Genomic DNA, 15,915 nt, shown 5'->3' with positions numbered 1-15,915 from the left:
TAAAACTGGTAAAATTTAAACCCAAGCAGGACCATGACATGTCATTCCCTGAATGTTGAATGTGAAAGGAATATCTTGCCTGACCTATGGTTATCAGTTTTGGACTGAAAAGCTGGGAATGAAAATTAACTTTTCCCTTCTTTTTATAAATAAAAAATATATGATGGTCAGCATGCAAATGAACTGAGTTGATAGTGTCAACTCAGATTCAGTAAATTGCCTAAATCTTGGTTTGTGTAGATTTATAATTTATATGTAATATGAGCTAAAAGAGATAGCTTTTTAGTGTTGTTTCACGTGGGTACACACCACCCTTCCTCCCAACACACATATATATTAGTTATTGAATTTTTTGTAAGCTGGCACTGACACATTACATAAATATTTTATTGCACCAATTTTTAAGGTTTTACAGTGTAATGTGCTATTTTTCAGAAGCAAACCAAAGAGAAATTACTCATGATGCTTGCTGCTTGCTTAAGTAGCATTTAAAGGGGAATCTTTTATGCATTTGAAATAGTTGAAAAATAAAACAGGCTGCAGTTTATTTCACTTTAAATCTTGTATCAAGTACCCAACCCATGTATCAGATTGAAACTTAAATTTCATTCAATGACATTGAAAAGACATCTTTTAGCGTATTTCCAGGTTTTAGATAATTTTTCCCAATAGTTATCTCAAGATAGTTCTGAAGAGATTGAGAAATGTACCAGGAGTGGATAATCTGGTGCATGTGTGTTCATATGGCTGGGCCCAGGTGGGGGAGGGTGGTGGAAATATAGGAAAAGTGGGAGCAACAGAGGAAGAGGGAGAAAATGAGTGTGCATGTTCACCGATGGAGTTCCCTTTATGTAAGAAAACACACAGTTCCACCCTTTGCCAAATTGTCTCTACTGCCGTGGTCATTATCTCCTATTATCAGAAGAAATTACGTGACTTAAGCAAGTGAGAGGGGTGTACGAGAGGACTCCCGTCCCACGCATGTTTCTAAGTCTGCCTCTGCTCCTTTGATATGTAGCCCACTTCTTCTCCTGAAGACTCAGTGTCTTCATCTTTAAAATGACACTAATATGAGTTATGGTGAGAATCCAGGGATATAACATATACAAACCCTTAGCACAGCACTGTTTATTAACAACTTCTGGTTATTAGTATTTCAACACTAGTCCCACAACCATGGCATCCCCCCAGATTGAAGCCTTTCGAGGGGCTGGAGGATTGTGATAGAGTTAGCATCATCTTCATAGTAGCAAAAATCAGAAATACAAAATCTACTCTCTGGTCTCCATCCAACCTTTGACAATAGTGTTGCTTGGGAAACAGGCTGTCCTTTCATCCGAAGTGGGCCGTGTTGAAACCACACTAAAGAAAAACAAAGGATGAGAATTATAATGGATAGATGGAGAAAATGAATCTAAGTGCCTGCATTTTATTTTTAAATTAGAATGACCACTTTTTCTAAGAACAGTCTTGTATTATGTAGGCGAATGGCATCTATTACAAATTCAAGGAGATATTCTGAGGACTTTCTGCAAGTTCTCCCATGAAATAACTCTGTATGCTAGATAGGTAGAGAGGGAGAGAGGGAGACAAAGGAGGGGCGGGAAGGGGAGAGAGGGGGAGAGAGAGAAAGAGAGGAAATAGTTCGCAAAATCAAACTAAATACTGGGTTTTAATGACAGATTTTAAGTGGACATAGTTATCATACTGACAGGTGTACTATGTAGCCTTTAAGAGAAACAGCAAATGATAAGACTGGAAGGAACATTTAGAGATTTTTGTTGTTGTTGTTCATTTTCTTTAGATCTAGGATTACAGAACTTCTTTCAAAACTTTATTTCAATTTCATAATATATGTTTTAAGTGTCTAACCTAAATCCTCCATATTCTAGTTCTCGGCTTTTCTCATGATCTTTCATGAACCAGTGTTGAGTCTTTGAAAATGTTTCTGGCTTCACAAATATAAAACAAAAAGCAAGAGTCTAGCATTTTTATTGTGTGTACATGTGCACGTGGTAGAAGTAACTGGTGACTTTAAAACTGTCCCCTCCCTGAAAGTGAGAAAGTGTTGGGAAGTATCATAACTAATATTTCTGAGAAAAACAAAGTTATAGCTGTTTTCACAACAGGATCTTTGACCTTCTGGGTCATGTTAGAAAATTACCCATTCAGGTGGATCTTGAGTCCACGTCAAAGTCATTAATGAGAGATCAAGCAGAAAAAAAAAAGCTGGTTTGAAGAGCATTTGAGGGACATGGATTCGCACGGTCAATTGGACTATACATACCAAAATATGATATTAAATTAGATAGGATGGGTTAACTTTCTACCAGAAATACCACCATATTTGGGGGGGGTGGTGGCTAACATCCCCATTGGACTCTAACGTAAATTCCCACAGGTTGACTTTTAAACTTATAGAGCTGTAAACAGTCTGTACCTTTATCATTCATAAAATATATTAGTTAAATATATTGGGACATTCCCGAAGATGCTCAGATTAGAGTCATGCCATCTCACTAGCATGCTCACGCATGGCCTCAAAAAATCAAGCAGTCATCCCACTGTTGTTTTTCAGTGAGTGAAAGTATTTCTTTATGACCGCCTTCCCTGTTGACCAACATAATTTCTAAAGATTCCAATTATTCCCCGCCCCCCTGCCCCCTTAATTGAAACATGCATCTCTTGGGACTGCTGTGGGAGTTGCAGTGGCTTCCTGTAAGGGGAGGAATCCCTTGCCCTTGGCCAAGTGACTCATTTTGGCCAATGGCACGTGAGCAGAAGGGGCCTGGGCCGCATCTGAGTAGAAGCTGCCAACGCCATAGCAAGATTCTCCCAAGTGCCATTTTCTCTAAGTCGTGAGACAGGGATGGGGGCTGTGCATTAGCCTTGGTCCTGCATGAATAAACACCTGGAACACAGAGGACAGAGATCCAGCTGGCCTAGGGCCAGAGCAAGAAACAAACCCTAGTTGTTACTCATTGAAACTTGGTGGTTGTTTGTGTCCACAAAATAACCTAGTAGAAACTAACACAAATTGTCTGGGTGCGTGTACTGGGACACATACTGCTTATTGATTTATCTGCATGACACAGCATCGGTTTTTCATTCAATAGAAGACCCAGCAGGTAAGTCTGTAGGAGAGTCATGCACAGTTGGTAGCTGGTCAACAATTCAACTAATTGACCATTCTCAACTCCACCACTTGAAGAAAATATAGATATTTCTTCTCACGGATTCAAGAGACAGTGCTGCTTTTAAAGGACTGATAATCTTTTTTTTTTTTAATTAATAATGTAATAATAGCTTGATATACTGTATCAAATTTGGAAAAAGAATAGAAAATGTAAAAATGACATAAAATGAAAAACACAATCCCCTCATCCAAAAATGAAGGTTAATATTTAAGAATATTTCTTGCCACTCTTTTCCATGTTTATGTAATGCTTGAATATGTACCCACACACATACTTTAATGTAATGCTTTTATAACTTTATATTCTATGAATTTTCATGTTTTTTTAATACTTAAATTATTATTTTTAAAGACTGCCAGTATATTTTTTTCTAAATAGTCTACCCAGATGATTATAGATAATGACAATATACGAAAGTAAGAAAAAGTTTTTATTTTTATAACTTACATTTTTGGAAAATACCTGTACTTCTCGACATCTCAAACGAGATGGACTAGGTGAGGCTGAAATATGTCCGATGCCATGCAATTGGAAATATTTTATCATTTCATGATTGTTCAGGGTCATTCATGGAAATTGTATTCAATTAAGGCCCTAAGACTTGAAGAAACCAATGCTGCACTTTCCAAGGCAGAATGGGCGATCCACTCTTGTTTCCTCTTTACCCCTTTCATTCTGATTTCTTTCTTTTCTTTTCTATTTGCACATTTCTGACTAAACTGAGTGGTGAGAAAGTGAAAAACACCCCTGGCAGTGTGCATATAGGCCATAATATTCCTAACTGAACATAATAATTTTTGTCATTACATAAACAAGTACCAGACAGGCCAGTCCGTGACTGTGGTGGATAAGATGCAAGGACCCTCTGCAATTACAAAATTTATTCAACAAGCCCCTCTTCCTACTGACATGGGTAGCACTTTCCTCTAGATTAGAGTGACCAGCATACCACATCACCTAATTGCCTACTTAGAGCCCCCTAGCCAAGCCCACATCTACCCTACACCTCTCTCTGTCTCTCTGTGTCTTCCGTGGTGCATTCTCCATTGCCCAGCCAGCCAAATGACCTGGGTGGGCTTCAGGTGAGTTCTTGGTGGTCTGTGGCAGGTGGTCCAAGGTAGGTATCATATTGTTTTCAAGTACTTGCTCTGTTTACAGGCATCTGTAGGGTTTATAGGAATCTCTTTTAACCCATTTTGTTTACTTCCAGGTGCTGGATTGAATGATGGGCAGTGGCATTCCGTGTCCTTATCTGCAAAAGGGAATCACCTGAGTGTGATGGTGGATGGTGAGGCCGCCTCCATGGCTCATTCCCTGCGTGGGCAGATTGATTCAGGCGACACCTATTATTTGGGGGGTAAGTGAAAGGAACTGAGCTACACTGGCAATCAAACCATCTTTATCTTTCTAGCTCCTGCCTTCTAACCCATGTTGTTAAATGAAAATTATTACCGAAGAATGATTTTTCTCTTTCAGTTGTAGTCATTGGGAATGCTGAGTGGACAAAGATGATAAATTATGGTCTAAAATGCAAGTCTACTAGTTGGCTTTGTTTAAAAGTGCACGTAATAAGATTGGTTTTAAATTCGGCACTTGTTTACAACTATGGCTGCACATTGCAATCACCCGGAAAGCTTCAAAATTCTGATGCCTGGCTGCATCCCCAAAAATCCTGATTTAATTGGTCCCGAGACCTGGACAACAGGTTTCCTGATGCTCTCTGGGTGATTCTATGTGCAGATAATATTGCGGGTCATTGCTCTCTCTCTCACCCTTAATACCTTGCCATAGGGAATTTTCTTAATGCCAAGTGACCCTTGTAACCTTTCCTTCAGATTTTATGTGCCAAGTTTATTGCTGCATGTGGGTGTTCTTCTTCTGTCTGTTGGCTTCTCTTCTGCCTGGAGCCTGGCTACTCACAGTGTGGTCCATGGACCAGCAGCATCAACATTACCTAGAAGCCTCTTAGAAATGCAGATGCACCGTCCCTGACCTCCTGACCAGAATCTGCATTTCACCAAGATCCCCAGGTGGTCTGTTGCACTTTAAATTTAAGAAACATTCTATTCCCACTGCCTGTACAAAGGGCATCATCATATACAACAGAGGAAGAAATTAATTTAATGGCTATTAATATGTCACTCATTGCTTAGTGATGGATTTTACCAAGACCGCACCAGGCCATCTCCCCGGGACTGTAGTGCATGGGTGTTTGCTTGCTTAGTGGACCTTGATTGAGTCCATCCAGGATCTTTTCCACCAGGGAGGGGGAGCTTCTGAAGGTAATAAATCTCCATCCCTGGGGCATTCAAGTGAAAAATCCTGAGCCATTGGAAGCTTAGAACTGTCACCTGTAAGACTTATTTTTTAATCTTGGCTTGAAGTCCTCTCTGACGTTATTGCTGTTTTGCACTTTATACTTGTTTTTTTTCTAAAATAAGTTTGGAATCATGGTGGAGATAGCTTGATAGCCCAACAAGAAAGTATAAAATTCTCCCTTAAGAACTGACAACAAGCACATCAACCATGAATCAGGTTGTTTAATCTTTCAAGTCCCCTAAAGCAACCTTTACTGTGAAAGGTGGAATTGTGCCAGCAGCTTTAAAAGATCAGATTGCTTTCTTTCCTTGCCTGTTAAATGTGACGCATTTCTGACCCGGATACTCTTTTAAAACTTTACACTTCTGATGGATTTTGTAGCTCTGGAGAGAAACAGATTCCTTCAAAACTAAGTAAAGAATTTATCCAAGAGCTATAATTTAAAAGTTAAAAGATTTTGAAGTACTAAAAGATATAGAAAGAACAATCTGTGCTCTAGTGTTTAATGACACAAAATAAAACACCTTTAACATTTTGTATTGAAAAGTAAAAAAAAAAAGTACTTTTCGAATCATCTTTCATGTTGAACATTCTACATACTCAGAATGTGGAATGCACAGCTACATGAGAGTAGGTACTTGCCATAAATATTTACATACTGATGTGACATGAGTCAGTCGTTACTATGAAATAGATCATATGCACACATTTTAAGAAGACTACTATTGTTTCCTAAAAGAATATATGTGGGTGCATCCCCTCATCTACAGAATTAACCACTACAACACATTTGAATCTTCCCTTGCTCCTCCAGACTTTCATTCCCCTCGTTAAGTATTACCCTGCTTTTATTAAACCAATCTTTGTATTGCTTTTCTTTGTAATCTATCATGTATGTAGGTAACTTTAAACAATAAATTGTCTTGTGTTGCCTTGCTTTTAACTTTATGAATAGGATAATCCTGCATTCATTCTTCTGTGACTTGCATTTTTTTTGTTCTACATTAGTTTTTGAGGTCCAGCGATGTAGATATGAATAGCTAATCAATTTTCATGGCTGTATGCTTTTTGATGCATATTATACCATGTTTTACACATCTATTTCACCATTTTATGTTGATAGACATTTTGATTGTACCCATTTTTTATTATAAAAATGTATAAATATTGGTACAGCTGCTAAGAACCATCTTACCAGTGATTTTTAAATTTTCCTTATGCACAAACTATCTGACTTTCCTAATAAGTACAGTCAATTTAGTGAAACAACAGTCAGTATCATGGTTTTAGTGGCACGCTCCAATGGTTAAGATGAATGAATGCTCAAGAACCCACAGTTGTCACATTGGTTGTGCACATAGACCCAGCCATTGGCTCCACTAATATCTATGAAAGGACCCTGGAGCTCTAGAGAAAATGTGTTGAAAATGTATAAAGAGCCTTTCTTGTGTATTTTCATAAAATTGTGCTGATGTGCAGGCTGTCTTGTTAATATAGTTTCCAAGAAGAAAGTGTCCCTAAGATGAGTGGAATTACAAAGTTTAAACATTCCATGAGACAGTATAATGACTTTTCTTCATTACAACTTTCCTATTTTTCTGATGTAATTCTGTGTTGGCACTGAGTGGCAAAAACAGAACTTGCAGTCACAGCACTTTCTTCCTAACCAGTGTATAAATTTAGAGTGACCTCTGTATGCATGGCTCTAAATATCCAGTTGATTCCTACAGAACAGTTTCAGCCACTGAGTCAAACGAACTTAGTCAACTGTACATTTTATATCGACACAGCAACATCTTTTTTTCCTAGAGAAAGAATATATACTATTTAAAAAATTCAAGTAATGCCTTTGCCAAACTAAAACAAACAAAACCAAAACACACTAATTTACTAATGTTAAATAAAAATGTGGATACTATTTTTACTCAAGGAAAACCAGGAGAGGCAGGTCTAGGACCAACAGGCATGGAGTTCTGATTCTCAATAGATTTATTATATTCACAAGTTTTATGCACATGTAGAACCCTTGCTCAGGGCCCCTTTGTCTGCATAATTCATTGGATGTTCCAGCCCTGTTCTGGGTAAAGTAGGACAGGTCAGCTACAGCTTGAGTGGAAGCTCTACCCTGAAAACTCCAATGTCTGGGTAATTTATTCAATCCAAAGAGTAGCTTATGTCAGTATCTGTTTACTTATCTTTTTGATTAGTGTCTGTCAGTACCAGAATATGTGTGATGTTGACATGGAAGTGAACTTCATCCAATCCGTGCTTTCTAGCAATATTTGGACTAATAAAGCCAGTGTTCCTGGGTCAACTAGGTGAAAGCCAGTTAATGATATCTGATTTTTCACGGAAAACAATACCCCGTGTTCTGAAATACTCCTTGACCAGGTTTCCTTCCCATTACTGGTTTTCCTGATGGATAGTCAACTGCAAGTTTCCAATTATCATTATATGATCAGTCAAATTTCGTTGCAATGCTTCACTGTAAAAGCAGACTAGTACGGCTTGCTGTTAGTTAGGGTGACCGTATAATTTCAGGACACTTTAGCAAATGAAGGAGATGATCTCAGTGATTATTGCAGGACAGAAGCATAAACCAGGGCTCTGTGGCTACCTGGAAGTCTCTATTTTGGCCTGGCAGTCTCAGAGCACAGCTTTCTTACCGTGAGAAGGGTCATCTATATACTAATAGCAGCATTTCTTAAACGTCCCATGAGGGATCTGTGATCTAGATATCTCACTTTCCTTTTCTGCCTTTTCTTAATCTGTGCTTTTTTTGTAATTTGTCTTTCAACAGCAGTTTCACTATAGTATACTGTACACAGATTTTTGGTGCCTGCTATTAAGGGTGGTGGAAAGTTAAGCTCTTAATAAATTCCCTTTTATGGAATCTTTGTACTACTCAATAGCATACTTGAACTGCGGAGTCAGGGAATATTAAGCTATGTTCAAAACCCCCCAAGTGTCCTTCTGTGAAACATCAGCAGGCCAACAAGCCTGTGACAAGTCTAATGAAGTCTCATCTGAGGACCCATTCTGGTGCAGTGACATAGTGACAATTTAACTGTCGTCCTCAGAGGTACTTAAACTTCTGAGTCCCTCAGTCATGATGGATATCTTTCATTAATTTAGCAATAACTATTCAATGTCCATTTCACTCTCCATCCCAAATCAGGTCATTGATGAATGGCCCTCTGCCATTTTATCACCAGGGCTTCAGGGCAGCCATCTGTATGGACAAATGAGTGTCTCCTACCCTGAGCTTCTCTTGGGCTCTGATACCCTACTTCCTGACCTTTATGTCATAACTGAGAATTGAGCACTCAGGGCTCAAACTTTCCTTCTTTAAAGTTTCGCTTTCAGAAAGCTTTCCTCGTGACAACTGGATATGGTTTTGTGTTCTCCTAACAGATATAGTTAGATACTACATTGTATTTTGGATGAGTTTGAGGCTGGTGATATGGAGAAAAGGAAGAAAACAGAAAAGGAATAACAGTGATTCCACAAAACTATTTATTGACTTATGTTTCCTATGTTTTATCCTAACATTCTTAGTTACTAAGTGCGGTAAGTACAAGTCACCTATAAGATATAAAGATATACCAAGTTTCTCCATTTCCACTAAGATCAGGAACAAGACAAGGTTGCCCACTCTCACCACTATTATTCAACATAGTTTTGGAAGTTTTAGCCACAGCAATCAGAAAAGAAAAAGAAATAAAAGGAATCCAAATCGGAAAAGAAGAAATAAATCTGTAACAGTTTGCAGATGACATGATACTATACATAGAGAATCCTAAAGATGCTACCAGAAAACAACTAGAGCTAAACAGTGAATTTGGTAAAATAGCAGGATACAAAATTAAGGCGCAGAATCTCTTGCATTCCTACACACTAATGATGAAAAATCTGAAAGAGAAATTAAGGAAACACTCCCATTTACCACTGCAACAGAAAGAATAAAATACCTAGGAATAAACCTACCTAAGGAGGTGAAAGACCTGTATGCAGAAAACTATAAAACACTGGTGAAAGAAATTAAAGATGATACAAACAGATGGAGAGATAGATATACCATGTTCTTGGAATGGAAGAATCAATATTGTGAAAATGACTATACTACCCAAAGCAATCTACAGATTCAATGCAATCCATATCAAACTACCAATGGCATTTTTCACAGAACTAGAACAAAAAATTTCACAGTTTGTATGGAAACACAAAAGACCCTGAAGAGCCTAAGCAATCTTGAGAAAGAAAAATGGAGCAGGAGGAATCAGGCTCCCTGACTTCAGACTATACTACAAAGCTACAGTAATCAAGACAGTATGGTACTGGCACAGAAACAGAAATATAGATCAATGGAATAGGATAGAAAGTCCAGAGATAAACCCATGCACATATGGTCACCTTATCTTTGATAAAGGAGGCAAGAATATACAATGAAGAAATGACAGCCTCTTCAGTAAGTGGTGCTGGGAAAACTGGACAGCTACATGTAAAAGAATGAAATTAGAACACTCCCTAACACCATACACAAAAATAAACTCAAAATGGATTAAAGACCTGAATGTAAGGCCAGACACTATAAAACTCTTAGAGGAAAACATAGGCAGAACACTCTATGACATAAATCACAGCAAGATCTTTTTTGACCCACCTCCTAGAGAAATGGAAATAAAAACAAAAATAAACAAATGGGACCTAATGAAACTTCAAAGCTTTTGCACAGCAAAGGAAAACATAAACAAGATGAAAAGACAACCCTCAGAATGGGAGAAAATATTTGCAAATGAATCAACGGACAAAGGATTGATCTCCAAAATGTATAAACAGCTCATGCAGCTCAATAGTAAAAAACAAACAACCCAATCCAAAAATGGGTAGAAAACCTAAATTGACATTTCTCCAAAGAAGATATACAGATTGCCAACAAACACATGAAAGGATGCTCAACATCACTAATCATTAGAGAAATACAAGTCAAAACTACAATGAGGTATCACCTCACACCAGTCAGAATGGCCATCATCAAAAAATCTACGAACAATAAATGCTGGAGAGGGTGTGGAGAAAAGGGTACCCTCTTGCACTGTTGGTGGAAATGTAAATTGATACAGCCACTATGGAGAACAGTATGGAGGTTCCTTAAAAAACTAAAAATAGAGCTACCATATGACCCAGCAATCCCACTACTGGGCATATACCCTGAGAAAACCATAATTCAAAAAGAGTCATGTACCACAATGTTCATTGCAGCTCTATTTACAATAGCCAGGACATGGAAGCAACCTAAGTGTCCACCGACAGGTGAATGGATAAAGATGTGGCACATATATGCAATGGAATATTACTCAGCCATAAAAAGAAAAGAAATTGAGTTATTTGTAGTGAGGTGGATGGACCTAGAGTCTGTCATACAGAGTGAAGTAAGTCAGAAAGAGAAAAACAAATGCCGTATGCTAACACATATATATGGAATCTAAAAAAAAAAAAAAGGTTCTGATGAACCTAGGAGCTGGACCGGAATAAAGTCGCAGACATAGAGAATGGACTTGAGGACACGGGGAGGGGGAAGGGGAAGCTGGGACGAAGTGAGAGAGTAGCATTGACATATATACACTACCAAATGTAAAGTAGATAGCTAGTGGGAAGCAGCCACATAGCACAGGGAGATCAGCTCGGTGCTTTGTGTCCACCTAGAGGGGTGGGATAGGGAGGGTGGGAGGGAGACGCAAGAGGGAAGAGATATGGGGATATATGTAAATGTATAGCTGATTCACTTTGTTATACAGCAGAAACTAACACATCATTTTAAAGCAATTATACTCCAATAAAAATGTTTAAAAAAAAAGATATATCAAGTTTTTCCAGATACATCCAACCCTTCAGTAATTTTCTTACAAATTAAATGTGTGCATTTTCACATAAGACAAGAAAATGGTAAAGGAAAGCTGTAGAGTTAAACAGTTTTTTATGACATAACATTAAATTTGAAATGTCAAAATCCCATTGAGGTTAATTTATGAGGTTTCATTGTGCCTTTAATGGTTTCAACCTGATGCAGGCCTTGGCTTATTTTGAATTCTATTTGTCAGAAATACAAAACATTAAAGCCTCAGTCACTGAAAGAAAAGTAAAGATAAACTGTGTGTATTTTACGAAAATTCTTAGGTAGAAAGCTAGTATCTATTATGCAGGAACAAGAAGAGGCTCTATCTTTAGTTTTTGTTCTTTGAAAGTACACCAGTGATTTCAAGACAGAAGTACAAAGAGAGATGAATGAAAAACACATAAGTACAATGAGCAAAATCTTTACTTTATAAAATTACTTATTCCATTCGATTTAAAAAATAAGAATCTGATAAAATAACCTCAAACCCCAGGCTGTAAATATTAACATAAGTATTCCTGAATATTTAAATGATTGGAAAATACAAAGCAAAAAGACAAATAATTATGACATTGTATCTAAAAAGTTAAAACAGTTCTGGAAATGATATAAATGAAACATAATTTTATAAAGCAAAGCATAAATAAAATAGGTAAATTTCGTGTGAAACAAAATTTACTTGACAATTTTTGGGAATTAAAACAATGTTAATTATTAAAAATGTTGTGCTTCTTTCATATTTGCACATGAAAATGAAGTATTCAGTTCAGTAAATGCTTTGACCTTTTGTCCTATGTAGGGCTGTTGGTGTGTTCCCTAGGAAGCTGCCTCTTCATGGGAGATTTGCGTGTGGGTGGTTGAGAGGGGGTAATTCTTGGGAACAACACCTGGAAGGTTGAAAGAGCAGCTGGGATGGGCAGAGAGACAAGTTGAACTGCAGTGCAGTTGCAACAGAAGTCTCTGAATACCCCAAGGGGGAGTCTGAAGCAGGGATGCCCTTCACGGAGGTCCCAGTTGAGAAAATGGGTCTCTGCCACTGCATTGCATCACTCCATTGTATTCTTGGGCACCGTTGTCCCTGGGGAGGGGCACAGCCTTATGAGAGTCAGCTCCCTTCAGCCTGGCAGATCCTGGGGAGAACCTCAGTCTTGAATAGGGGGGAATAATGGAATCTGGTTTCTGTACAGCAGATTTCCCTAAATTGTTGCCTTTTACAGAAACGTTTCACAATGACAGCATTCTCTTACCCTAACTTTCTTTTTTTTTTTTTTCTTTATAAATTGTTTTCTTTAATCCAAAAAGGAGTGGGAAATGGGGGGGGGGTTCATTTAATTATTTAATTTTTTGAGGATCACCTAAGCCCCTCCACCACTTTCTATTATGAAAAGTTTCAAGCACACAGAAAAGTGGAAAGCAAAGTACAATGAACACCCATGCGCATACCACTGAGTTTCAATAATTAACATTTTGCTATATTTGCATTTTCCCCTGAACCATTGAATATAAGCTACATACATCATGACACTACACTTTGAGATATTTCAACATACATCTCCTAAAATATGGATATTCTCCTACATAGTATCATTTTTGCTCTTAACAAACTTGACAGTAGTTTCCCAAAATAATCTAATACCAAATCTATAATCATCCCAATTGTCCCCAAGATGTTTTTATGGTTTTAAACATTTGAATCAAGATCCAATCAAGCTTCATGCAACGCAAACAGCTATGTCTTTTTAGTTTATTTTAATCTAGAAAAGTCTCCCATTCCACCTCTTCCCTCTGATACTGACTTTGAAAAGCCTGAGCCAGGTGTGTTGTAAAGTGTCCCATATTATGCTCTTACCCTAACTTTCCCCTTCCTCTCTTACATTGCCAATCTTGCTGTAGGCAAATTTAAGAACCTGTGATTCCTTTAGGGGACAACTAAGTGGAGGGTAGGAGGGCGCTCAAAACCCTGCTGGCCCCCCATGTGAAGAAGGTGGTTCTAGACCCCATCTTGCTTTGATTTTGATTTCAAAGCCATGTGCTTGCTCATAATCATTATAAGAGCATTGTCTCTTGGGAAACCTAGGAGGATAAAACAAAACCACTCTATGAGAATTGTGGTGGGTGAGTTACAGCAAACCAATTAATGGCTGTAGCAGAACTTGTAAAATTTAACTCTTATTATTGAAATTAATCAAAACTCATTTCTTTTTTTTCATAGAATATTCTGTGTTGCTTATTTTTCTCCATTATTTGCAATGCCATATCATTATGAGATATTGTTAATTTGTCTACGTGTTAATGTTGAAAGATATTTGACTAAAGTGCCTAATTAAAAAAAGAAAAGTAAATATAAATTGCTATTAGATTTCTTAGACCAGTTATTATCAAAAGTGTTTTAAAATATGCCTGTGCATGCACACACATGCACATACAGAGTGGATATTTAACAGTTTTTAGATGAATGGAGGGTGTCCAGGTCAATTCTCAATTTAAAAGTATTTTTCAAGCATTTTAAATTTAGCAAGTCCTATTATGCCTGTAACTTTTTTTCTGATTCTACTATCACATGCCCTTAGTTCATCTAATTTAACATCATGCTAAAAGGAGTGATTTCTTGAGTATGCTTTCAAAAAAGAAATCAAACTGCTTAAATTAAATGTACAGTAATTCTATTTGTCAGATTTCACATCTTCCCTTCCTTTCATCTCTCCATAAGCCTGGCTTTAGTTATTATTTTTACACGTTACCAATACCAACAAATTTTGTTCTTGTCAGCTCTCCACCACCCTATCCATGGGTAATGTGACCTTCCCAAATGGTGTAGGAAGTCTAATCTTCAGGTGTCTGCAAACAGGGGGAGGTAGCAATTTTTGCATATGAGAAATACCGTACAATATTTTTTCATAACTATTTATTTTCTCCTGTGTGTGTCTCCATGTTCATTCAGGCTGTCCCGACAACAGCTCTGACCCTGGATGTGCAAGTCCCCTGGATGGATTTCAGGGCTGCCTGAGGCTCATCTCCATTGGTGACAAAGCGGTGGATCCCATCTCCATACAGCAGGGGGCGCTGGGGAGTTACCGTGACCTCCAGATAGACACCTGTGGCCTCACAGACAGGTAGGCAATCTCATGTCAGCATGCCTGTTTTCAATTTTTTGATAGTAGATTACAAACAAATGAACCGCTGGAAAAGAGCATATTCTTGCCCCTTCTCTATTACTGATATCCATTTCATAGGGGAAAATTATATTTACATTGAAAACAAAAATGACAAACTTTAAATAATTGCTTCTTTCCAATGATATTTTCTTAGAAGACACACTCTCATGAATCTTCCTTGTGTATGCCTCCAAGCTCCTTAATTCACACAGAATACTATTGATGCTGTTATAATTATTGATTAGTATATACTTTAAAAAATTCGAACATTGCACAAAACAGATTAGAATATTCTAAAGAGATCATTGAGGACCCGGAAATAAAAATTCTATGTGGTCAGCTGCATTCACCTTACACTCCCTATTCTACAGGAAAAGTGAAAAGTAACTCTTCCTTTGAGAAAGGTTGAAGCTTTGGGGATTTCTAGTGATGTTGTAAACACAGTAAAGAATGGAGAGAATTCAGTTACCACATACTGAGCATGGTACCACTTCACTGAAGAAGACAAGAAAGGCAAAGCTTTAAAACAATAGCATATTAAAATTGATAAGCATTGCAACTTTACTGCAGTTATTTGTTAGTCATGTCTGACTTTTAAGTAATTTTGGCTAAAAGGGATGGCTTAACCATCACACATTCAAGTTTTTTTCTGTGACTGGTATGTCTGACTTCTCTGCAGTAGGAGTGCATTAAGTTCGTGTTGAATAAATATACACACTCCAGACATCCTCACACATCCATACACGGGCACCTTTCCAAAGTTCACACTGCACAGAGTCCTTTGTGGAGTAAATCTAATCTAAATTTAACACTAATTGAAATTCCCTGTCATGTCCAATTAACTACAAGTTACAGTGCAATCTAGCAGTGTATGAGAAGATCATAAATTCCCAGTATGTCAAATATTGACTCACAAGAATTTGAGTTCTTTAATGCAAATGTCCATGGCCATATGTTCACATTCTATTCATTTGTAGAGGAAAAAAAATGATTTAAAGAATTTAGAAAAAACTCTCTACCCTAATTTTCAGATTATAAAAATTTTTTTTGGCATGGAAAGTATAACATCATCTGCAAGTTATAATTGCAGCCAGCTCTGGCATCCTGAATCTTGGTATTGGGAGAGGGTTAGAGATGCTCTCTTGGAAGTAGAGTACATCCTCTCACCCATGGGAATGGCTTTTAGTGGGTCAGGAGGGTGGGAGGTCACAGCTCACTGCCAGTAGCCTGGTTGTCACTTCGGTCGGGAAGCTCACAGAAAGTTATATTAGTGCTTGGAGAATTCCATCACAACACGTGTGTAATCACAATATTTATCTCACATAAAGGTTGCCTGTTTGTGCATAAA

At 37.7% G+C, this 15,915-nt stretch overlaps 1 protein-coding gene across 12 annotated transcripts in view; it reads left to right on the top strand.

Annotated features, from left to right (window-relative positions):
- Positions 1-15,915, top strand: part of LOC309633719 (contactin-associated protein-like 3) — a 257,758-nt gene that overhangs the window by 175,812 nt on the left and 66,031 nt on the right. For all 12 annotated transcript variants that reach the window (XM_082402932.1, XM_082402942.1, XM_082402940.1 and 9 more), the window contains 2 exons: positions 4,408-4,554; positions 14,354-14,525. In XM_082402932.1, the coding sequence (XP_082259058.1) occupies positions 4,408-4,554; positions 14,354-14,525 (319 nt within the window). The remainder of the gene's footprint in view (positions 1-4,407; positions 4,555-14,353; positions 14,526-15,915) is intronic.

The sequence above is a fragment of the Balaenoptera borealis genome (genome assembly GCF_965194805.1).
Source record: "Balaenoptera borealis genome assembly, chromosome: 8".
Lineage (NCBI taxonomy): Eukaryota > Metazoa > Chordata > Mammalia > Artiodactyla > Balaenopteridae > Balaenoptera > Balaenoptera borealis.
Note: the sequence above shows the minus strand (reverse complement) of the source record. Positions and strands in the feature narration are given on the sequence as shown.